Source organism: Kryptolebias marmoratus, linkage group LG24 (genome assembly GCF_001649575.2).
Source record: "Kryptolebias marmoratus isolate JLee-2015 linkage group LG24, ASM164957v2, whole genome shotgun sequence".
Classification (NCBI taxonomy): domain Eukaryota; kingdom Metazoa; phylum Chordata; class Actinopteri; order Cyprinodontiformes; family Rivulidae; genus Kryptolebias; species Kryptolebias marmoratus.
This window is the reverse complement of record NC_051453.1, coordinates 19,875,962-19,899,800: the sequence shown is the minus strand read 5'-3', so window position 1 is coordinate 19,899,800 and position 23,839 is coordinate 19,875,962. Positions and strand designations below refer to the sequence as shown.

The 23,839-nt window shown below is 37.1% G+C and overlaps 1 protein-coding gene across 3 annotated transcripts in view; it reads left to right on the top strand.

The window, feature by feature from the left end:
• Positions 1 to 1,429: 1,429 nt before the first annotated feature.
• oca2 (oculocutaneous albinism II) overlaps positions 1,430 to 23,839 on the top strand; it is a 59,160-nt gene continuing 36,750 nt past the window's right edge. The window contains exons 1-12 of one of the 3 annotated variants that reach the window (XM_017423384.3): positions 1,430 to 1,729; positions 6,390 to 6,641; positions 10,726 to 10,827; positions 12,013 to 12,204; positions 12,904 to 12,961; positions 15,304 to 15,376; positions 15,573 to 15,730; positions 15,815 to 15,897; positions 16,557 to 16,710; positions 21,040 to 21,111; positions 22,023 to 22,088; positions 22,610 to 22,666. In XM_017423384.3, coding sequence (XP_017278873.1) covers positions 6,400 to 6,641; positions 10,726 to 10,827; positions 12,013 to 12,204; positions 12,904 to 12,961; positions 15,304 to 15,376; positions 15,573 to 15,730; positions 15,815 to 15,897; positions 16,557 to 16,710; positions 21,040 to 21,111; positions 22,023 to 22,088; positions 22,610 to 22,666 — 1,257 coding nt within the window. In that variant the 5' untranslated portion in view covers positions 1,430 to 1,729; positions 6,390 to 6,399. The other 2 variants (XM_025007515.2, XM_025007516.2) reach the window with 2 other exon arrangements.

The following is a 23,839-nucleotide window of genomic DNA, read 5'->3' as shown; positions in this document are numbered from 1 at the left end:
CACAGCAGAAATGAAAACCCCCAGTTTTTCGCAAAACAACCTTAAAAGGAGAAGAGAAACTACTTGTTTAGGCAATTTGTTTTGTCACTTTTTCCAAATTTTCTTTCAAACTTTATTTGTACAGGATGTTAGATGTTAAAAATAATTTAATCATTAAGTAAAAGTGACAATACATAAGCACTGAAGCACCCCTGTTACTACCCAGCCATTATTTTTCCATTTTGGTCACATTTTTGATTCGCCACACCTCCTTAAATAATAAGAAATACTCAAAAATATGCAAATGTGACCTTTGATAGCATTAAACTGTACATTGTAGACTAGTTTCACAAAAAAGCTTCCACATAGACAAGAATGGAACTTTTATGAAAACAAGGGAGAAACCTCAGTCCTGTTTGGAGCTCTGTCACTCTGTCATACTTCATAGCAGAAACATTGTTCAAAGTTTAAAAGGGTTACAAAAAGTTGGATGTTACATATCTGAACTGATGCTTTTGGTATCTTGAACAATTTTTACAGAATCAGTTTACTTTTTTGATTTGCAGAGATATTACTACAGAATGCTCCACTTACAGTGTGAAGATATCACACACTAATTTTGGAGCTGACTAAACTTTCCAATTTCTTTTGTAAACCCTTCTTACTTCCACAGTTTTTACACATCTAAAACAGTTTATACATCAAAACGTAGACATTCTTGTTTTCTTTCATCCAGTGTGTCTGTCACTACTGTAGGACCTACAGTTTTCTCTCAAATCCTCCCAGAATGCAGAGCGTGCACATCCAAACTCTCATTGAATCCCATTGTATCTGAGTTTTCTCCTCAATTTGAAACACTATGGACACCTAAATGTTGACGAGTGATGATCAGACCCTTCTTCCACTTACAGTTCAGGATTTATTGCTCTTTATAGAAGAAAGTTTCCTTTAGGTTTTGGGGGTGCTGGTGCAGATTCTCAGTCACCCAAGACATAATAATCTCAACAAACTGAATGAAAGAAAACTAGACTTTTTAGATTCTTGAAGATGGTTCCTTTCTGATCTGACTAACTTTTTAAATTTTCTTTAGGACATTGAAAAAAAATACATCGCCTACTCCCATTTAGTGTCTGTGGTTACATTTATGTGTTGATATACTGCCCAGCATGGGGGCGTAATATGTGGATTTGATTCGCTTTGCTGAACAGTCTGTCTCACATTTACTGATTTACTTCAACTCAGAGCTGAAATTTGTTTTGATTTATCTAAACAGATTTTCCTTGAACGTTCCTGGAGTGCCAGGATTGATGATGGTGGTGAGGCGTGAGGAGTTTGGCTGTAAGAAAGCAAAAGAAAGTCTCAAAGGTTTCCCATTTTAAGCTGCACCACCTCCCCACCCTGTCTGCCCCCCTCCCCTTGCCTCCCCTCTCCTCCCCTCCATCCCTGGCTCCTCTAGACTCATGGCTCAGGAACATCTCCCTCTGTCTGTTGGGGAGAGCGCAGGGGAGAAGAAACCCCCTCGACCTCTATTGGCTTCAATCAAACCAAACTTTATCCCAAACCTCTTCTCTCCCACCTCCCATCTCCTCCCCAAAGCAAAAAAAGAGAAACAGCCCCAGCACCTGTTACAACTTTAGTATTTGACTTGTGAATTTCGTGAGTGTGTTTTTTGCTGCTGAGGGTTCCACTTGTCTCCATTACTAGCTTTGTTTTGGACATCATCATCATCTGGAAATTTCCTCTGGTCACGGTAAGTTGAACAACCTTCATCTGTCTCATTTCATCACTAACAGATGTAATGGATCTTGGTCATATCGCTGCATCTATTGCTTTGAGTTTGCAAAAAAGATTCATCCTTAGCCATGACCTACATTAGGAGAATGAATAAAAATGCAGCAAATGCTTTGAAACATGTAGTTACAACCATGCATTCACTGCTTTCATTAATCTAATTTAGATCTCCCACATTTAATAGCTGTGAATGAAACTGGAAAGGGAAGAGAAAGCTGTTTGTTTTTGGCGTCACAGTCAACCTGCAGGCAGAACGCCAAACAAAGAAAACGATTGTTTCATCTGATGGGGCACATCACAAGCATCTGACAGGCGTAATATATGAGGCAAAACTAACATTCATGACTCATTGTAAAGATTTTAGAGAAAAAAAAAGTAAAAATATGTATTTTTTCATGTTTAAGTGATAAGTTTGAGGAAACTGAATGAATATGCTCAACAGGTGGTGCAACTTTAAACTCCATAGATAATCTGCCCTTTTTAAATGAAACAGCTACCTAAATGTTACGTGTACCATCAGTGAGCTTTTCTGTTTTCCTCTCCTAGAAAAATGGCTGCAAGTAGTTTTTGGGATAAGTTATTCAACCCCAGGCTGCCTCTTAGTTCATTCCATAAATGTCACATGTGAATTCCTGGCGCCTTTCACATGAGCAATAATCTGATCCCTTTCATGCAGCCTCTCTGTGATGCTGAGTATCTTAAATGGGCTGCGGCTGGTTTGAATTTTGGACTCCCTTTTTTATGTGCTGAAAATCAGCCTTCATTTTTGTACAGTTCTATTTATTATGGTAAATTTACTGAACATAGTTTCTCATATTTACAGACGCAGTCAAATTTGTTCGTACCCTTTTGTTTAAAAAAGAAAACCCCACAAACGTGACCTCATGGACATGTTAAACTTTGTGTCCTGTAATCAGTCAGTCTGCCTGTTTAAAGGGTGACAGGTAGTCATAGTGCTGTTTGATAGCACAGTGTGTACTACACTGAAAATGGAGCACAGAAAAGTAAAGACACAGTTGTCTCAGGAGCTTAGAAAGAAAATTGAGCAGCATGTTAAAGATAAAGACTATACGATCCATAGGACTGGAGACAGCCTCTCTGAACGCGCCTACAAGAGGAAAACAGATGACAAATTATAGTGATGAATACTATGAACAGTAACCAAAGAGCCCAAAACAACTTCCTGAGAGATTAGAGGTGAACTCCAAGGTCAAAGGTCAGTAGTGTCAGATCAGACCATCAGTCTGTTTGATACAAAGTGGACTTAATAAAAGACAGCAGAGGAGGAAACAAAACCATACAAATGTCAGACTGGAATTTGCCAAAATGATTATTGAGAAGCATCTGGCAGAATGTCCTTTGGACAAAACTGAGACAAAACTGGAGCTTTTTGGTGCAACAAGTCCCATCAACTCTGTTCACAGAGCCAGAAATGAAACAAAGAAAATATCCCTGTACCTTCAGTGAAACATGGAGGACCCGTTCTGTTTTCTGTTCTGAGGCTGCTTTGCTGCATCGGACACAGAGTGTCCTGAAACTGTTCAGGGTACAATGAAATCACAAGACTATCAAGGCTTTCTGGAGCTGAATGTGCTGCTCGGTGTCAGAAAGCTTGGTCTGAGTCATTGGTCATGGCTCCTCCAACAGGATAAGGACACCAAACACACACATAAAAACACCAAGAACGGCTCAGAACCAAACATTGACCATTCTGAAGTGGCCCTCTGAGCCCTGATCTAAATCCTGTTGAACATATGTGGATGGAGCTGAAACATCTAGAGAAGAAACCCTCAACCCTGAGACAGCTGGAGCAGTTTGCTCACGAGCAGTGGACCAAAATACCTGTGAACAGGAGAAGTCTCAGAGTTACAGAAATCACTGATTGTAGTGAGTGCTTCAAAAGGTTGGGCAGCAAAATATTAACTTAAGGGGACCACCATTTTGTCAAGGGCAGTTTTTTTTGTTTATTTTTTCTGAATTCTGGTGAATAAAATTGAAAAGCAATGACTGATTTTAATTTGTTGATTTTAGTAATTTGTTTATTATTACTTTGGTCAGTTTCAAGTTATTTTAGTGACTTGTGGGTTCTTATTCCTGTAACAAAAGGGTACAAATAAATTTGACCACATTTCACTATATTTCACATTCATTGCATACATTTTTATATCAGCACTGATATATATTTGATATATATTTTTTTTCCTGAAAAAAAAAGAAAGTACAAAGAACAAATTTTGAGAAGCAAAGTCAAGAAACTTCAGCCTGTAACTCACACGTGTCAAACTCAAGGCCCGCGGGCCCTCTAGTCTGGTTCAGATCGAGTCTCTGGTTCTTATTTTGCTTAAAAAAACTGAGCCTAATTAGTGACGTTTTCTCTTAACGGTGACTTAGAAGCCAACAATATATAGTTTTAATTTCTGTATGATCGGGTTTTTGTTGAAAAATCTGTTTTAATGTAAAAAAAAATCATTTAAAAGCTGAGTCAGGCGTAAGAAATGACTGCTAATGATGTGCTTTCTGAAGGTTGATCTATTTGTCTGTGTTCATTAAAGTATATTTGCTCTAAATTCTGTATAATCTGTAACTGGGAAAAGGTAACTGATATTTCTATATGAATGATTTGACATAATACATCTAAAACCAAGGTTAATTTATGTAATATTTAATAAATATTGATCGTGATTGGCCCTTGGCTAGGACCAAATTTTCAATTTTGGCCCCCTTGTGTCACTGGGTTTGACACCCCTGGTGTAACTGATAGAAAACATAGGAAAAATTGAATCCAGGAAGAAATAGTCAAAAACAATGAAATAAAAAATTAAGAAGCATGACAGTAGAACTAAAAAAGTAGGTTATAGCTGAAATAAAAATAGATGCTGTTGAAACTTTGAAGCTACTGGCACTGAAAGCATCTTGACTTGGGATCACATGACTCCTTTTGTGCCTAAAGTTGTTTCTTGTATTGATAAAACCACAGAATGTAGCACCTGACTGCAGCTTCTCTGTACTCTATGAACCTTTCAACAATTCAGATCATTGATTTTTAATTTTTATTTAACTCTGACCTGAAAGCTTTACTGCTCCAGCTGACTCCCAGCTCTGTCGGTAACAGTGGCAGCAGTAAACTCCCTGTACTAAAGCAGACGGATACGTTTTGGTCAGATGTTTACATCCCCTCAACATGAACTTAATCTTGAAATTTAATAGTTTATTTGAACCGTTCTTTTTCCAGGGTGGAATGATTAAACAATTTCAGTGATTGTTTTTTAAAAAACAAGAATTGGGTGCACAACTTTGAATTTATTGTGATTTTTTTCTTCAACTCTACACAGGATCAGAAGTATACATACACATACATACATCCATATTGGGAAGGCTGGTTTAGAAGTTTATCCTGCTTTATTTATTCAGAAACTAGTTCTCATGTGTGTTTGGGATCATTGTTCTGTTAGAACACCCAACTGTGTCTGAGATTCAACCATCTAGCTGTTGATTTGAGGTGAGTTTGAAGAATTTGAGGTAGTCCTCCTTTTTCAATCTTCCATTCTAATGGACCAGTAACACAGCATGGTACTACCACCACCATGCTTGACGATACTTCTTGTCATCGTGGTTAAATAGCTCAACAATTTGTCTTGTCTGACCATAAAACTTTCCAACAGAGGGCATTCAGCTTGTTTGTCAAGCTAGAGGGTGTTGGTTTTGGATCAGGAGCTTCTGTCTTGGTCCTCTCAGTCTGTGATGATGTTAAACTGTCTACACTGTGGACAGGGACACTGGTGGTCCCGCAGTTTTCAGTTTATGGCAGGACTGAGACTTGGTGGTTCCTGGATTGTTCCTGATCATACTAAGTTTCTTTCATCTGAGGGTGACAGATGAATATTGGTCAATCTAATGAGTGCTGTCAAATGAATCCTTATTATGGTGGCAAATATAAACTACCAGCTGCAGTCATTCATGACCACTAATGGGAAGATGAGAGGTCTTGTCGAAACACATTCTGTCTGGATCTGGATTTTTTGGTAGTTTTTTATGTTTACTCCCTTTTTTGATAATGTTTGCTTTCTGTGTTTGGGTTCTGCTGCTTGTCTTTTCATTTGATAATCCTTTCGTGTTCAGGCATTAGCCATGTCTCCCTCAGTCAGTTTTGCCCCGCCTACTTACACCTGTTTGGTAATCATTAGGTGCACCTGTCATCTCGTCAGCCCCAGAGCTTTTAATCACACAGTCTCCATTTGGTCAGCAGTCTGCCATTGCTGTGCTTCATGCCATGTCCGGGTCTCCTTCATGTCTTCTTGTGTTTTCATCATGTCCTGTAAGTTGTTGCTGCCACAACAACCCCTTTTTGTTTTCTTTATCAAAGCTTTTCTTTGAGCTCCTTGTGCTTTGTCTGCATTCCTGGGTCCAACACATTCATGAACCTTCTGCACCACTTATTAGAAAATTTATGGTAGGTGATTGTGTGTATATATTTGAGCCTGTCAGTATGTTTCTTTTGACCACAACTGTAGTGTCAAAGTCATGATCAGCCAGTTTTTAACAATGCCTTTTTAGGTTAAAAGGTTATAGATTTTGTTTTTACACAACAAAAGAAAAAGTTTTTTCCCTTTTCCCTCCAGTGATTTCAACATGTATTTGGAAAACAAAAGCAACCTGGAGATTGAGATGTCCCAGACTTCGGCTGCCGGCCACCAGGGCAGGAGTGGTCTGAGGTCACCGGAGGCCGTCGAGGGAAATTTTGGGGAGCTGCGCTTGCTGCAGGGCATCTCTGAGAGAGGAGACACCCAGAAGCTCCAGCAGTCTGCTGTGCTGCCCTCAGGACAGTGTGTCATCCACACGGACGGCTTTGTTCCTATTCGACAAGAGGAAGGGTACGAAAAAAGGCCTTTTGCTCTCACATTGTAGCTCATTGTTGGTTTAATCAGAGTCCAAATACTAACAAAGGGGTATGACTTAAACTCACTGATTCTATGTGTGATTATAGTCTCTTTTTAGAAGCTTGTTTGTAACAAGCTCCAAGCCTCTTTTTTTTCTTGACAAAACCTCTGATATTGGTCATTTTTAGATTGGAGAATGCATCTTTGATTATGTGACTGAATAAAAAGAGGAATAAGGTTAAGGCAAACAAAGTATAACATTGGAGCAAGTAGCTATATGTTTCAGGCCTTGAGTCCACAGTTAAACATGACCTGATTATCTCTACTGTAATATGTTTCATCCACTCATTTTGCACATGAAACTTGCATGTTTGCTTCTTCCATCAGCTGCGTTTCCCAGAGAAAAAGTGAAAAGATTACCAGCCACTCTCTGTTCCCCCTGGATTAAAGGCATAACAAGATTTTAAGCCACACATGCAGAAAGATATTACATGTGATCCAACTGTTTAATCCTTGAGGGGATGCTTGGACATAAGTGGGAAAGTCTCAGTTTCTTTTGAACTATGAACATTCCCACACACACATATAGAGGTGTGTATCAGTGGGTGAATATCTCAGACTCCTGGGGAGGCACTAATCTCAAGCCTGTGGCTGTGACGTTATCAGGATTAAATTGAGATTCGTTTTTTTTTTTTTTTTTGCTTGAACTAATTCAGCTGTTTTCCCTGTTTCTCCTTGTTAGTCCACTGGATCAGAATGGGGTTTAAATCTTAAATTTTACAATGATCACATTGACATGGTTCAACATAACACTGGCCAAACATGATAAGAAAGATGACATTTGTGAATACATAAGTGATTTGAATGAATTAAAAAAAGGATTGAGCTTGAATTTATATTTCTTCTAAAAGCCAGATCTGTTCATCATCTCCCGGTAGTTTAAATGCTAATAAGTGCTCCTTCTGGTAAATACTGAAACATGATTGCATTCGACAAGTTGGAAATGTTTTTCTATCCGAGATGCTCCTACCTTAGGGAAGTAAAGGAGAATGGTGTTATATGTGAAGTTATCTGTTCGCCATTTCTAATGCATACATTTAAACCTGGCCCTGAAACAAGACGAACAACATAAATCCAAACTTATTAGGAATAAAGATTAGATTATTTTTGTAAAATATTAATAGTATTGCAAGAAGTTTTGTTTACCATGTTACAAACTTGTGATCAAATGCAAAAGAATTGTTTTGTTACTTTACTCGAAATGAAAATCCTGAAAAGTCTTTAGACTCTCGTTGCAACACTTTACAGAACTTTAATGCATTCTACTTCACGTTTCCACAATTTCCAAGTATCCACCTGTGTATAAATGAATTGGATTGAAGCCTGTATCTCACTGAGCTGACTTGGCAATAAATTGCAAATGACATTCCCAAGGGAAGGTTTGACACGTCTCAAAACGTTTGCGAGGGTTCTCAATTTCTTCATGTGAGTTGTAGGGCTTCGCTCTTGTGCTGCTGGAATTTTGAACATGTTCAAACAAATTTGTGTAACCAGTTTTCTCTTAAAATAGTCGCAGAGTCGTCAGGGGCATCTGGAACCTGTTTTAAACCCTTCTCAGTGGGACAACTCTTTGAGTTTGGCAACCTATGAAACCATATAGCGGCCGATTAGAGACAAAAAAGAATAAACTGAGATCAAATTTAGACATATTTATAACACTTTGTAACTAAGTTGCAATAAAAAGATTTGTAGTTATTCACCGTTACATACTAATGTGCTGTAAATATTAATTCAGTGTGATTTTAAGGGAAAATTTGTGCATTCTTTGGTGATTTTGGGTCTGTTTCTAGTTGTCTACAGATGCAGCCCAGTGAAATACAGGCTGTAAGATTAAAAACAGTTCATATGGGGGTTCACAAATTTCAGCAGTGCTGTTTATGAAGAAAAGCAGGCACTATTCAGCACTTCATTACTGCCACTCCAATTGTCAAACACAGTGAAGGCAGCATCATAGTGTGGACATTGGGAGCAGAATGATTGGTCTCTAGTTTCAAAAACATCAGATATATAACAACAAGAAAAAAAATCACAGAATGACTTCCTAAATTTAATTCTGAAAATCCTGGAATGATGGAGCCAGTGTCTAAACTTGAACCTAACAGGTGTAAAGATCTAAATGGTCAACCTGGATGAATTGGACCGATTTTACCAATGTGAGAATGTTTCAACTGAAAGGTGAAAAGAGTCTCAAATAAACACACAAAGATTTGTTTGCTTTGTCATTGTAGAGAGTTGTGTGTACTTCGAGGAGGCGTGTAAACTGAACTCTTTACACGTTGACAGGCACTTTGAAACTTTCTGTTGCCACTGTAGCATTGGTAAACACTGGATGGAACCCATTTGTCTGAGAACAGTTGCTAGATTACACATGTTTGTGTCTGGAGTTTACCCAGACACAAACTTTTTTTGACTTTTTTGCTAGTTTTGTTTAGCTGCTATTTGATTTTGGGAAGCTGGTTTATTCTGGGCTCAAACCTCCATGTAACAGAAAACAGTATTAACCAGAATGAAATCACTAGAAGTAATAAAAAAAAAACAACAACTACAAAACAAAAAACTGAATATAAAGAAGGGAACAGATCAGCATAATTATTGCTAAGGAAAACCTCTTGTTGGGTGTGATCTATTTATTCTTTATTATTATTTTAGCCTACGCTGATGCCCATTATTCAGTAGCATACCATCGTATACAATCCTAAAATAAGACAGCTAATTTTAGCCTCACACATCATATTCTCTTTATTTACATGCAAGCTCTCTGCCATGTTATATTTAGGAACAAAGAAAGGGGAAACCTTTTGCAGATATGCTGTAAATCTCTTTCTGTAAGAGTATCACAGAAGATTAATGTGTCAGTCCCACCTAAACGTAATCTGCGACTTTATCCCACGAACACCCTCAAAACACAAAGAACCCAAGTGTCTGCACTGGGTTTGGTAACCAACCACCAGACAATACATCATCCGGCACAGTGAACTTTACCATTATTATTATTGTCTCCATGGAACACAGAGTGAAGAAATGTCTTTAAATCACAACCAGATCAAGATTTAAATCATTTAGTAATGCCTTAATATATAATGCAGGTTTAAAAAAAGATTTTAGAAACAAAAAGGCCTTGTTGCAACGAATGCAAAAACAGATTTTTGGCACAAAGGACTTTTGATAAGCATAAGAAAACTCTTTTTAGATAATAAGATTGAAGCACTTGTTTAAAATATTTAGTTTATGACATTATTAAAATCTGTATTAAAATCTCTTCAAAGTGAAAATCTTCAGTTGATTTATTTGTTAAAAAACTATATAATTGTATTTAAACTTTTGCCATGAAGAGAACTAGACCAAATTAAAGTAAAGAAGACCTTCATATTTAAAACTGAAAAAAAAAACCTTTGTTTTGTATGATGAGCACGTAAAGCTTAAAAGTTACAATTATATTTTTTGAAATTGTATCGTTATGTTCAGTGTGATAGATTTGAAGGGATATTTCTAAGGTTCTAGTCAGTTTTAGCTTGTCAATATCGTCCAAACAGCCTTCCAAAGCAGATTTTGCTGTTTTAAATCACTCCAATCTTCAAAATATCATAGGGTTTCACACAAATTCTATTTAACAAAGCTTTACAGTCAGTTGATTAAATTCCTGCCACAGAGCCGCAGCCTGTTACATGCTACAGGCTGCCACTGCTGTAGTTTTACTCTTGCAACTAACTATAGAAATGTAAATAATTGTGTATTGATTATTAATGTAACAGGTCTATGAAACAGTATTTGCATGAACTGCAATGAAGTCTTGGAGATTTGAGCTGTTTTATGACTGTTTAATACTTTTATGTCAGATTTCAAACTAAGGTTGTTCAGAGAGCTACGTATCTACAGCCGATAAGATAATGATTGTTTATAACCTCTCCACAAAATCCCACTGCAAAATGTCCAAAATATCCTGTTTGCACCCAAGACCTGAGGGTTTCTCAATTAGAGTTTACAATTTTTTAATTCATTGTGTTTCTTTGTCTTTCAGTTTCAGGAATAACTTCAGTGCTGTCAACCTTCTCAGAGGAAAAACAAATGCAGCCAACCTTTCCGAGAGGTCACCTCTGTTGAGATTCTCTCAAGATGACAGGTGAGAACTTCCTTGGCCTTATGGTTAGTTAGAGATACTTTGCAGAACTCAGAAAAGCTCATATCTGAATAACAGTTCAACAACTAAATAATCACAGACTATAGATTAAATGTTATATAAATGTGCAGTTCTTTGGTTGGTTTTGTGTTTTTGTAAAAGAGAGCTTTTAAATACAGCTAATTAGCGCCTGCTAGCAAACCTAGCTGCTGCTAATAAAGTACAGTTTACAGGCTCACTGACTAACATCTCCTCTGACTCCTTTTAATAAAGACCTGTTTTTACAAACACTTCCTGGAAAACTTCAAGGCTCAGTTTTAAGACAGCTTATAAGTTAAGCACTTCTGAACAACAAAATAAACTGTTTCAGTGACACACAGGATAAGTTTCTCCTGTTCCACTGAGAAAAGGGCGGGAAGTTCATACCATAAAATCTGCCCCTTCTTGATCTGATAGATCCATGAAGAGAAACAGCACATCAACCGGTGCTGTGAGTGGAACTCCTTTTAGTAAAAAAATTAAATGTATGCCAACTTCATTTCTGTGTAAACTAAATAGAAGCCAGTTTAAAAAACAGCATATACTGCAACTATTTTAGCTAACTTACAATGAAGCATTAGCAGATAGTTTTTTTTTTACTTTGTATGAGTCCAAACAAGTGTTTAAAGATAGTAAATGTAGTTAGGCAGTTGTTTAATTCTACACACATATTTAAACAAGAACAAATAAAATAGATTTTACATGGAGTATTAAAATTATTCAGCTGTTTTGGTTTGAGTCATAAAAATGAGCAAAAAGTAGAACAGGCCATGTACCGTTTTTTATTTTTCAAGTCATAGAAGGAAACATTTAAATGACAAATTCAGGCACCTTAATTTAAACTGTTAAACATCTTTGCTCACAGTCAACGTTGTGAATTTTCAACCCCCTGATGATTTTTAGTTTCGCTAGCAGCAGACTGACTCACACTGATAAGGCATTAGATAATAAGCAATATTATATGTATTTATTCAATTTTATTTTATATACCAGTGTTGTCTAACCTGTTTTACTTTGATTCCTTTTGAAGCAACAAATCGTTAAATGAAATGCTAACTTTTCCTGACATGTTTTGCTGCTTTGCATTGAAAAACTCATTTCTTTAAGTTTTAAAATAATGAACTAAGACCACGAATGTTTATCTTCCAGTATTACCTACATGACTGTACACGAGCCCAGCTTTGTTGGAGTGGAGGAGTCATGGGACCCCTGCTCCCTGGACATGGAGAGACGGTATCGGCTGGGCAGCGAGGTCGCCAGCCTGTCTCGCTCCAACTCCTCAGAGAAATCTGACACCCTGGATAACCTCAACTTCAGCTTCAGACTCACCAGAAGTGTCAAGTAAGACTCTTCATTATATCTGGGTAATTGTATAAAGGGCTAAAGCATTTTATTCTATAATTTTTAGTGCCTTGTTGTCAGGATTTGGGTTTTGTTTGGGTTGTTCTTTGAGTTTCTTTTGTATTAGATTTATTGTTTTAATGTTTTGTCTTTGTTTAGTTTCTGCTTCTTTTGGTTTTGTCATCATTCACTTCTCCTCAGCCAGAGATGGGTGCCTCTCACCTGTGTCCACATCCCATAATTATCCTCTGTCTTTAAAATTTGGTCATCTCCTCCACTTTCTCCCTTGTCCGTTGTTGCTTCATGCACTGTTCTGGTTTCTGCACTTCCCTTTCCCATATCTGGATTTAATTTATGTTTGTAATTAGTTCTTCTTTGCTGCTATGACAGCCTTTTGTTGTTGTTTCTTTTATTTTAAAATAAATTATCTTATTACCTGGAATCCATGATGAGTCTGCGCGTTGGGTTCGCGGCAATCTCCACCCAACCTGATACTTATTAAAATGCCAATACATTCAGGAAAGGAGCAGAGAAGAAAAATGCACAAAAAATACCAAAAATGATAATTGTTTTAGTTTTTTGTATTAGTTTTGTCTTTTGCAATCCTAAGTGCTCAACCCCTGTGTTTTAAGCAAGTTTCATACAAAACTCCAACATATGTTTCATTCTTTTGTTTTGTTTTTGTTCGTTTTCATTCAGATGCTGCCTCAGAGTCTCCAAAGTTGCTGCCATGTTTGCTATTGTTGTTCTCTGCAGCGTAAGTGGACCGGAGGACATTCCTGAAACAACATGTTGTGATTTTACAAGACACCAGTGCTTTATTCTAAACACGTTTCTCGCTACAAGAATTGCTCATTGTTTTGGGCAAGAAGTGTGTTTCTGTAATTTTGTAGAGAAAGTGAGCTTGAGATGGTTTTATTTTGTCAGATTTACAGGAAGTTGTAACAAGTTTAGCTTAACACAAAAACCAGAAGCAGATGAAACAGCCCAGCACTGTTGGAGGGCAAAGAAACGATCTTCAGACTCTTCAAATGATCGCCAATGAGAATTATAATAAAAACACAAAGCAGCACGTTTCTGTTTTAGAGAAAATAGCTTTTTTTTTTTTGATTAGCTTGAACCCTTAAACAAACAACATTGTACGTCACAGATTAGGTTAAACAGACAGGATGGTGTTTTATCTAAGATTTAACCATATAAATTTGACTCAGTCATTGCCTAGCTAGCAGCTTGGCATTTTCTGGTGTTGTGAAATTTCTGAAATATTAAGACGGACTCAAGAATTTAAACAAGTCAAAACTATCTTTCGTGGTATTTTATTACAAAATTGCTAGCAATGGACACAGGTTCATTGAAAGTCCAATAAAGTTGTGACAACATTATCAACAAAACGGGAGACATGAGCAGTACACAGTTACCCTCATAACCCAGTCAGCTTCAGCCTCACTGTCCTGGATAGTTGCACACTGTCATCCTGGCCATGACACATTCAAATCCATGTGTCCTGTGATAGCGAAAGATTTAACAATAAAATCAGAACCCATAATCTATATATTTTTTTTTATTTTAATGTTCGGGTCACAGTGACAAAAAGGAAAATAATTCAACAATCTAGAAAATCAAGTCCTTTAGTAAATAATTCATTTAAACCACTGTAATGATCTCCTGGTTATAACACTTTTTTGAGAAAAAAATCACTTTTACTGTTCCTGATTAAGAAACAAATTTTACACAGGATGTGTTTAAAGAGAGTATAATTTCAGAAGTTATCTTCTGTGGTGTATTACACTGATACACTAACTTAAATATAGGAATTTAGAGTGTTATTGTGGTTTTAACTCATAATGTAGCCACTTGATGCAAAAAGTGAGGCCAGTGGTGCAAGTTTCTTAAGAGACAGTTCAGCCATTTTGAAGTGGGGTTTAAAATAATATCTTTCCAGTTATTAGTTATGGACTCAGTTTGGAAAAACAGTTTAGTTCTGCAAAGAGCAATGGATTAATGACTGACTGAATGCTTAACGCAGCCATGACCAACATGAGTTACTGCCATCTTGTCCAAAGTTACATAACAGTTCATGTGAATGCCATTTAAACCTTTACATCTCTTTCAAGTTCACATTACATGATTATCTACACAGTCTGAAGGCACTTTGACTCAAATATAATAGTTGTTTGCATTAACTGCTATTAAATGCTGAAGATTAGTTTTTGTTTTGTTTTATGACTGCAAAATGCACTTGGACAATATTTATTTGGACCATATTAACAAGTGAATAATTAGTCTGAGTCGACAACTCCAAAGTATTTTTTGTCATCTTAAAGTATTCCAAACTTTAAGGTTACAACACAATCTAAAATAACTTCATATAATAATTAAAAACTATGAACCGCTTTGAAATTGTAGAGACTGAAGCTGTTTTAATGACAGCAATCCAATTTTATCTTAGCTGTGTTCCAACTAGTCATTAGCGGTCTGTCTTTAACTCTGTTTTGCCAGACTAAGGTCATTTATAAAGCTTTTTACAATAGGTAAGATTAATTTCTCATAACCTTTTTGCTGAACCCATTTAAAGTGCTATGCCTGGAGACATCTATGTCTTCTTTAGAATCAAAATGTCAGTTCCTGTAACAAAATACCCGCCAACACACACCAAATCTATAGTATCATTAGTTAGAGAGCCTTCTGCTGACCAACAATTCAATCATTCCATGATTAAATTAAAAAGTATGTATTATTTTATTTTATTTTTTATGGCTGAAGGCTACTGTAAACACCAGATGTTTCACTCACAAACTGATGATTAATATCTCAATGGTTCAGTCCACTTTATACTGTACTTTTTATGTTCAGGATATGTTACATGGAAAATGACAGAAAAGGACTTTTCACATTTCTGACCATCTTAGCCTCCATTCTTTGTCAAAAGAGAAGGTTGAGAGGCTTGATTTAGATGTAAACATGTCACAATGTCACATTTTACAACACATTAGTTAGCATAAGCAGATTTACAACATAAGACCCTTCTGATTTTTGTTTTACAACTAACCTGAAAAATCCATTTGAATGTGTTGATTGATCATGTTATTCTGCTCCCAGCTGTTCTTCAGTATGTATCCAGATCGAGATAATCCCTGGAGGATGTTGGCAGTCTCTCCCACAGACAGCTTTTGTATCCTCTCCTGCAAAAGGCCAAGCAGAGCTTTAATAAACTCACAACAAAGAGAGCAGAGTTGGAAGATGTGCTTTTCTCTGATATTAGGAAAACTCTGTTACTGTATTTTTTTTTTGTTTTACTAGAAAGGAACTTGTGCCAGACTCTTTAAATGCACAAAGGCGTTTTTCTCTTGACGGTCCACTTCTCACAGCGATGAATGTGACTGACTTTCGGGATAATGCCTTGCTGAAGCTACAGGTGGCAGGGCCTTTTGCAGGAGGGCTTTTAGACCTGGACACGCAGGAGTACATCCTGGTCCAGGTGGAGCAGACCGAGCAGCCAGGACAACGGAGGAGGAGAGCTCAGCAGGTCAGGCTCTCCATGAGATCCATTATATTCATCATAACAATCAAAGAAAGGCTGAATAATTTCTATTCTGCTGTATGTTAACAGGTTATTCATAACTGGACCATTCCTTTACACTCTGAGCGAACTGACCAGATGCAGTTAACAAAAACCTTTGAGATGCTCAGCAGGTAATCAGAACACTTGATAACTCTGTTTAACTTTGTCGAAGGAAGATTTGTCCAACTGCAAACTAAATTTTACACAGGACTACAGCATTGGAAAGACTGTACACATGCACATGCAAAAATTATAAAAGTTATCATGCAAAATGTGGCTCAGTTCTAAAAATGGTCACTGGATCGACAGGGAACATTTAAACTACAAGAGGTCACTAAAAGAAAATCCTTAGGTGCAAAGTTGGCCTTAAAAATCAGCTACTGTAAGCTAAAAACGAGGGGTAAAAACAGTCATGCTTTTAGAGTTTTTATTACAGTAGTAAGGCAAGCAAACAAACTAAAAGGATGGTCTTTAACTGCTTCCTTTTGAATATGAAAAACTTAACCATCCTTCAACAAAAGACATTCATTTTGTTGTATGATACCTTGCAGCAGCAACATTCAGAAGAGATTCATAAAAATCAATGAGGAAATAAGAAAAATGAAAAGTTGCATTTTGCCACAAAAGCCTATTTTAACCTACTTCGGTTAATAAAGATAAATCTGTGCATTTTTAAATGAAGCTTTATTTTTGTTTAGTACAGTTGCAGCTATTCTAACTATATTAGAACTAGACTGATCTGGAACATGCCGATCATGCAGTTATTGCTGCTGTTTTGTTTCCTGCACAGTGACCCCATTGCCATCACGATTCAGGCCTTCCTGCAGGATAACGAGGTTGTGCCATTGTCCATGACCCACCAATCGCTCTACGTCACCATGGAGACACAGGTGGCCATTGCTGGAGTCATCCTGGCTGGCGTCTATGTTCTCATCATCTTTGAGGTAAATGGTCTGTGAGGTTTGTTCTCCGGATGATAAATGAGTTTGGGCTCAATTTCTGCATCACAGTTTGAAAACGCTGAACAGTGTTCTCAGTAAATACACACAAAAATAACAAGTGGCAATCTAGATCTTAATCTTAATTTAATGTATTTAAATCACCTGCTAAGTCAGAGTAATCACTGAAGATAATGCCAATTTTTCTTTGGATAAGGGAAGGTGTAAAGTTTCAAATTGACTGAGGCTGAATACCTTTTAGCTGCCCAAGTTTGAGGCTTGTCATTTTGTTTATATCAGATCACTATCTCCTTGTTACTGAAACACACCTGTGCTCCTTCCACAAGTGAAAACATCTGCCATGAAAAATCAATAAAAGCACAACATAAAGACCCTACAGGCTGACAGCACATCCCTGCAGGTAGTTTTATTTAGCTTAATTAGACATCTCCCTTTGTCAGCGCGTGTGTGCAGACTGGGCCTAATTGACAGCTCCCTCACCCTTCTGTTAACTTTATTAAACTGAGGATGTGTTTGGACCCACCCCCACAATGTATTTGATGTTGCATTGTTTGCACTGACAGAGGAAGGATGAATACAGGCTTCAATAAATTTGGGACAGTGTCAACAGTCCAACTAAAAACAACCTTGTGGTTAAAGAGCTATCCTTACTAGCATATTTTAAGCTTATTTACAAAGCTACTAAAGCAGTTTTACATGTTTTCCTGCCACCAAATTTCAGCAATGTATTTAGAGGTCTCTTTCACACAAAAAAATCCGTCCATCCTTTTTCTTTACCTGCTTTTTCCTGTCTAGATTGCAGGGCAGCTGGTTCCTTTCTCCAGCAGTCCCTGTGTGGCTGGGGACACTCTGAACAGGTCTCCAGTCTGTCACAGGGACACAGAGACAAACGAGACAGACAACCATTCACGCTCTCACTCACACCTAGGGACAATTTACAGACCCTCCAGGATTTTACGATGTTGCGATCGCAACTATTATTGCAAAATCAAGCAAACCCCGCCAAATCGCAACTGCAGACGAGGGACAATTCAGAAATGATCATGAATGTCAGTTTATAAGCTATCAAAGTTCTCAAACAAAGCACCTTTTAAGAATGTCAATGTTTGTTGGTAAGTATCTTACAAAACTACTAAGTATTTTTGGTTTATATATTAAACGTTATAGTTTTTTATTGATTTTAGTAAAAAAAAAAATCGCAACTTTTAGGAAAACGCCCCGCGAAATCAGGCATTTTAGCCCTCAACAATCACAAAAAATGCCCGCAAAATCCTGAACGGACTGAATCTAGAGTTACCAATCAATCTGACATATACAGTACCTAGCATATCTTTGGTCTGTGGGAGAAAACCCACATGCAAAGCATGCAAACTCCACACAGAAAGGCAGGGAGGCGATACTGTGACCTTCTTGTTGGAAGGTGACAGCTGTAACCACTGCGCCACTGTGCTACTCACATCAAAGGCATTAAAAAAAACTCATTTAGACAAGGGGTGGAAAAAATCTTGAACACACACACAAACACACACACATCTAAGTTCATGTCCAACTCCCAGTTTTGACATACACTTGCCTGCACTTTATTAGTTACACCTTGCTAGTACAGGGTTAAACTCCCCGTTGCCTTCAGAAATACTTCAAGCCTTCATGGTATGGATTCACCAGGTTGTTGGAAACATTCCTCAGAGATTCTGGTCCACATTGGCATGAGAGCATCACACAATTTCTGCAGATTTGTCAGCTGCACGTCTGTGATGTGAATCTCCCGTTTCCACCACATCCCAAAGGTGCTCGATTGGATTTAGATCTGGTGTCTGTGGAGTACATTGGAGTTCAGTGAATCAAAACTCATCAGAGCAGGCAATGTTTTTCCAATTTCTTATTGTCCAAATAAGGTGAGCCTGTGTGAACTGTAGTCTGAGTTTCCCGAGTGGCACCCAGTGTGGTCTTCTGCTGCTGTAACCCATCCGCCTCAAGGCTCGACATGTTATGTTCGAAGAATTGGTTTTCTGCAGACCTTTGTTTGTAACAAGTGGTCATTTGAGCTACTGTTGACCTTCTGTCATCTCGAACCAGTCTGCCCATTCTCCTCTGACCTCTGACATAATCCAGTCTTTTTTGTCCAGACAAATGCCACTCACTGGAAATTTTCTCTTTTTTGGACCATTCTCTTTAAATCCTAGAGATGGTTGTGTGTAAAAATCCCAGTAGCTCAGCAGATCAGCCCGTCAGGCACCAATAACCACGCCATATTCAGTAACTTAAACCCCCTTTCTTCCTCGTTCTGATACCCGATTGAACTTTAGCAAGTCGTCTTCACCACATCTACATGCTTTAAGGCATTGAGCTGCTGCCATGTGACTGGCTGATTAGCTATTTGTGTTAAGAAACAAACCAGTGGACCTAATAAAGTGGCCAGTGAGTGTAATTTCTACACCTGTGCAAATGAATTTTGCAGCACAGAAGAGAGCGATACTTTATATTTTATCTAAAAGGGAAAATCAGATCAAACTTTAGTTCTTGGCTTTCAGCACAATTCCAGCTCAGTTAGGTGTTTTAATACATCTGCACAACTTTAAACCTTGGTTCAATTACAAGTGAGGTCATAATTCACATATATAAACACAAATGAATTGTTTGCTCTGTTTTTACTTTTGCAAGTTTAGTTTAAGTATTGAAATAACATGTCTCAGGCCAGCCAATCAGAGTGATTTATCTTACTGACAGAATTGATGCCAATTAAACCCGTTGAATGATGTGCGCTGACACTGTCTTATTGACTTAAAAGAAAGAGAAATAGATGTTCACTATCACTTCTGACACCCCTCGCAGGCATTTGTAAGCCCTTAAGGATGCCTTAAGGAAGTTTCAGTGAGCTTTTTCCTAATATCTTAACAAAATCAATCCCTGGACTTCATTTCTAGTAGTTTGGGAGCACTGTGGGGGGAAAATAACTCCCTCTTGTGATGACTTTGTGACTTTGCAGACTGCTTCTATGCTAAATAACTCACTGAATTGAAAGGAAATGCCTCCTAAAGCATTTAACGACCTTTGTGATAGTGCTCAATGGCATAAATGCCTGTACACATGTCCCACCACAGGTAGATAATTCCATAGGTATACATCTGTAAATTTTATTCACCTCCAGTCAGCATTTAGCTATAATTAGACAAGCTGGTCTCTCTGAGCGTGACAGGGTGTGAACTCGCTCAGCTGTTCCACAGAGGGCAGTAGGATGACGCGAAAGTCAGTCGCTGTAGGAGATGACAGCAGTTCTGTGCACTCTCTCAGTTGTCATCCTGCACCCTGGGTCTAATTGAAAGTGGTGGGATCATCTCTTTCTCTGTACAGAGTGTGGCCGTGCAGAAATCAACCAAATGTCTCTGGACTTGAGCTCCATTAGATCTCCTTTTGTCTCACTGCTCTGCTGAATTCAGTGTAATTTCTTTTTCTTTTCCCTTGAGTCTAATAACCCGACACGAGCCTCTGAATAAGTGGACACATTTTTAACATTGTTTAAGAGACTGTAATGTTCTGACTGCTAAATTTATACAAACAGATCTGCCAGTCCTAGCAGAAACATTCATAGATGTCCAAATAAAAAACTCAGTCCATTTCATTATGTCAGCGTGCTAAAAGATGGGACTGCTGTTATTACTTTTGTTCTCTTTGTTTTTATTTGACTTTTTTATTTCATCAGATTTCTTTGGGCAGAAAGGATTTCTGACAAGATAAATGTTTGATTCATTTTCAAACCCCGTTCAATTTTCAGCAGGATATGGGGCAAACACAGTTTGTAACAAGAATATTTCAAGTTTTTAACTGTATAAACAGATTTAAATTGGCTTTATGTTTATTTTAAACAATAATTTGGTGCATATAAAGGAGGTTTGTTTACCAGCCTTCCACATGTCCAAAATATAATGTTGCTTATGTTTGTTGAGGATGTCTCCTCAGGATACACAGATTTAAGACACAATATGCATTAACATTAAATAGTTTAAACAAAAAAACTTTTTTAGTTGGCAAAAGAAAGACAATGTATCCATGCAACATAAAAAGAAAAGAAAAATACTACAATGTGAAATGTATCAGACTAAATGAATGGTTGAAAGAGATAAAAAAAGTCAAGTTTAAAAGCATTAATTATTTCCTCCTTGTGAACAATATGTACAGTTTGAATAAGACTAAGTGTCCAAGTATATTTGAACTCTGTGATTTTTTTCTTTAAAGCATATTTACATAGAAACATTTTCTTATTGTTATCTTTTTTTTTAGCACAAGTTTAACTGTGAATATCTTTGTAATTTTCAGATTGTGCACCGCACTCTAGCTGCTATGTTGGGATCTTTAGCAGCGTTGGCAGCACTGGCTATCATCGGAGATGTAAGTTTCTTTTAGTCTTTTTTTCCTCATCTGTTCAGTTCAGAACATGACATTCTTTAAGCCCCAAATAACTAATTAAAATTTAATGTATGGAATAATAAAAATGCATACAGGCAACATACAGCAGAAAGACAAGAACTCTGAGAATCAACACTTTCATTTTATTTCTGTGAACGGTGAAACAAAAAAACTGCAAAGTTTGACCACATGTAGGAAAAGCCCAGGTGTAATTAATAAATGAAATTCATGGTTTCTGTGTGATGGTTCTGGGTCTTTGTTGCTCAGAGGGTAACGTCGGGCTCAAAGCCAGCCTTGTGCTGCTCCTGCAACCTAATCTGTGGAAAAAGATAGAATACACCCAAAGTCACAATCTGGGCCACAGAGAAGTTATTGTGTAGCCGTGCTGCGAGAGTTGCATTTGTGAAACTCCTCAGACATTTAGCAAACTTTTTGCCAAATGTCTTTATTGCCTGCCTTTCATAATGGCAGGTGCTCATGTAATTGCCTTTATGTGAGTGTGTTTGCCTGTTAGCAAAATATCCACTTATGAATAGGTGGACAGATTTTAATGAAACTAATAGAAAACAATCATTGGATATTCATCTACAACTGATTCAAGATGGCTGCCACTGCTAACTGATCTTAGCAAACACAAAATTGAGTATAATTCAGTTAATTTGACAGATATTGAGGTAAAATTTGGTGTGATATTAGCTGAGAGCACTAACAGATCACACAAGAACTATGTTTAAGATGTTGGCATGCAAGACAGCGGGTGATATGTTCCTTTAAGGAATAATACTATATAACCTATAAATGAATCTGAACCTATTTTAATAAAGATTACCTTTATTATTTTTATTTATTTATTTGTAATAAAAAGACCTTATTAGTCTTTGTCTCTCTCACAGAGACCCAGTCTGGTCACAGTGGTGGAATGGATCGACTACGAGACACTGGCTCTTCTGTTTGGCATGGTGAGGGGCTCGTCACACAATCGTTTGCTCAATAAATTTCAAAACACAACAGAGTTTATGTGATTTCCTTAAGTATTTTCACAACCCAAATTTAATCTGTGCCCCTTTTACCTGGCTGTTTAACAAAAGCGTTGAAAATTGGCAATAAAGTTCAGTTCATAGAAACAAACATGTCTTTAATGTTTTGACTGCTGTGATTTGCAGGCACATATGAGACATTTTGAGGAAAGACAAAAATATTCAGACTAATTCTAATTTTATTACAGATGACATCCTTATACATGTGAAAAGGACAAATCTGCTTTATCAAAGTTATATAAAAGGGAAATGCTGTCTGAAGAATTCTCCAAACCCATAGTAATAAATTTTATAAACACTGATCTTTTCCTAAAAACTACACTTCATGCAAAAATAAAATATTTATGCCAACTTTACATAATTTTAATATCTTTGGTGATCTGATTTTTGAATATCAAGATGAGACATGATCATTTTAAGCAAAAGTATCATCTTTCTTGCAGATGGTGCTGGTGGCCATTTTTTCAGAAACTGGCTTCTTTGATTATTGTGCAGTGAAGGTGAGTTCACTGAATAATAAAAAACACAACTAATGTTATTGAAAATATGACGTTCAGTTGAAATATTCTTTTTTCTAGTTGCCTCTTTTTCCCCTTTGACCTTGTTAGCTACTGAGTGACAAGTCTATAAAAATAGTTGCTCACCGGTGACATGTCAAAGTCACAACGCTTTGAGCTTTTTCTGAAATTAGCACTCACTTGTGACAAGACTGCTTTGGATTTTAATTTTTCCGACGTGATTACGAGTTTGGTTTTGAAGTGAGACAGATCAACTTTATTTACATCCTGACCTAAAAAATATAGCACCATAACAGGCTGCTAAGAGTGACATTCATTTTTCTTTTGTTTGAAGGTTTGTAAGTCTTAAATATCACATATGGGCTAAATTTTTATTTAAAAATGTTTTTTTAAATGCAGCAGTACTGACAGATATAATCTGTAAACATGTCAATCCATAGTTTATTGGAATTTTATGTACAATTCAACATTGTAAAGTGTTTTTTTCCATCTGACTAATTATGCAAACAATCTATTTAGTGGTGAAGAAGAATAAATGTCTTCAGCCCTCAGATACAATCAGACTTGAAGAGTGGGATGACCATACACTCTCATCAACAGAGTTGAGGCAGTGCACTCCAAATTATGAGGAATGTCGTAACAGAAAGAATTTAACAGCTCCCAGTAAATGTGCCATTATGTATCAAAGGCCATATTTTATCTTTTGGTGCCATAAGATAAAACAATACGCCTAAACTTCTGGTACATTGTGTTAGTGAGTGGAAATAGTTTGAAAGAGCTATGAAAAAAATTAGTTGAATGTTATTGGGTTCTGTGGAAAACGTTATGAAGAGTTAACATCTTTTCTGCTGTAGACAGTTCTTTGAATAACCTCACTTTGGAGAAATAAGAGTTTATTTCTGACAAGATTGTCAAACTAGTGCCTTGTCCAAACACAGCCAAGACCAGAGTGGATTAAAACAACTCCAATCTGAAAAAAATCAGTGTGGTTCACCACAGTTAGTTTTACATTACATGGTTACTCAATATATAACCACAATAACCTGCTATTTGTGCTAATACTCAGAGAATTCTATGTAAATACCTATCCTGAAATTGACAGCAGGGTAAAAGTCGATGAAATAGTCTTTGCATGAACCGCTTTGAAATTTTGTA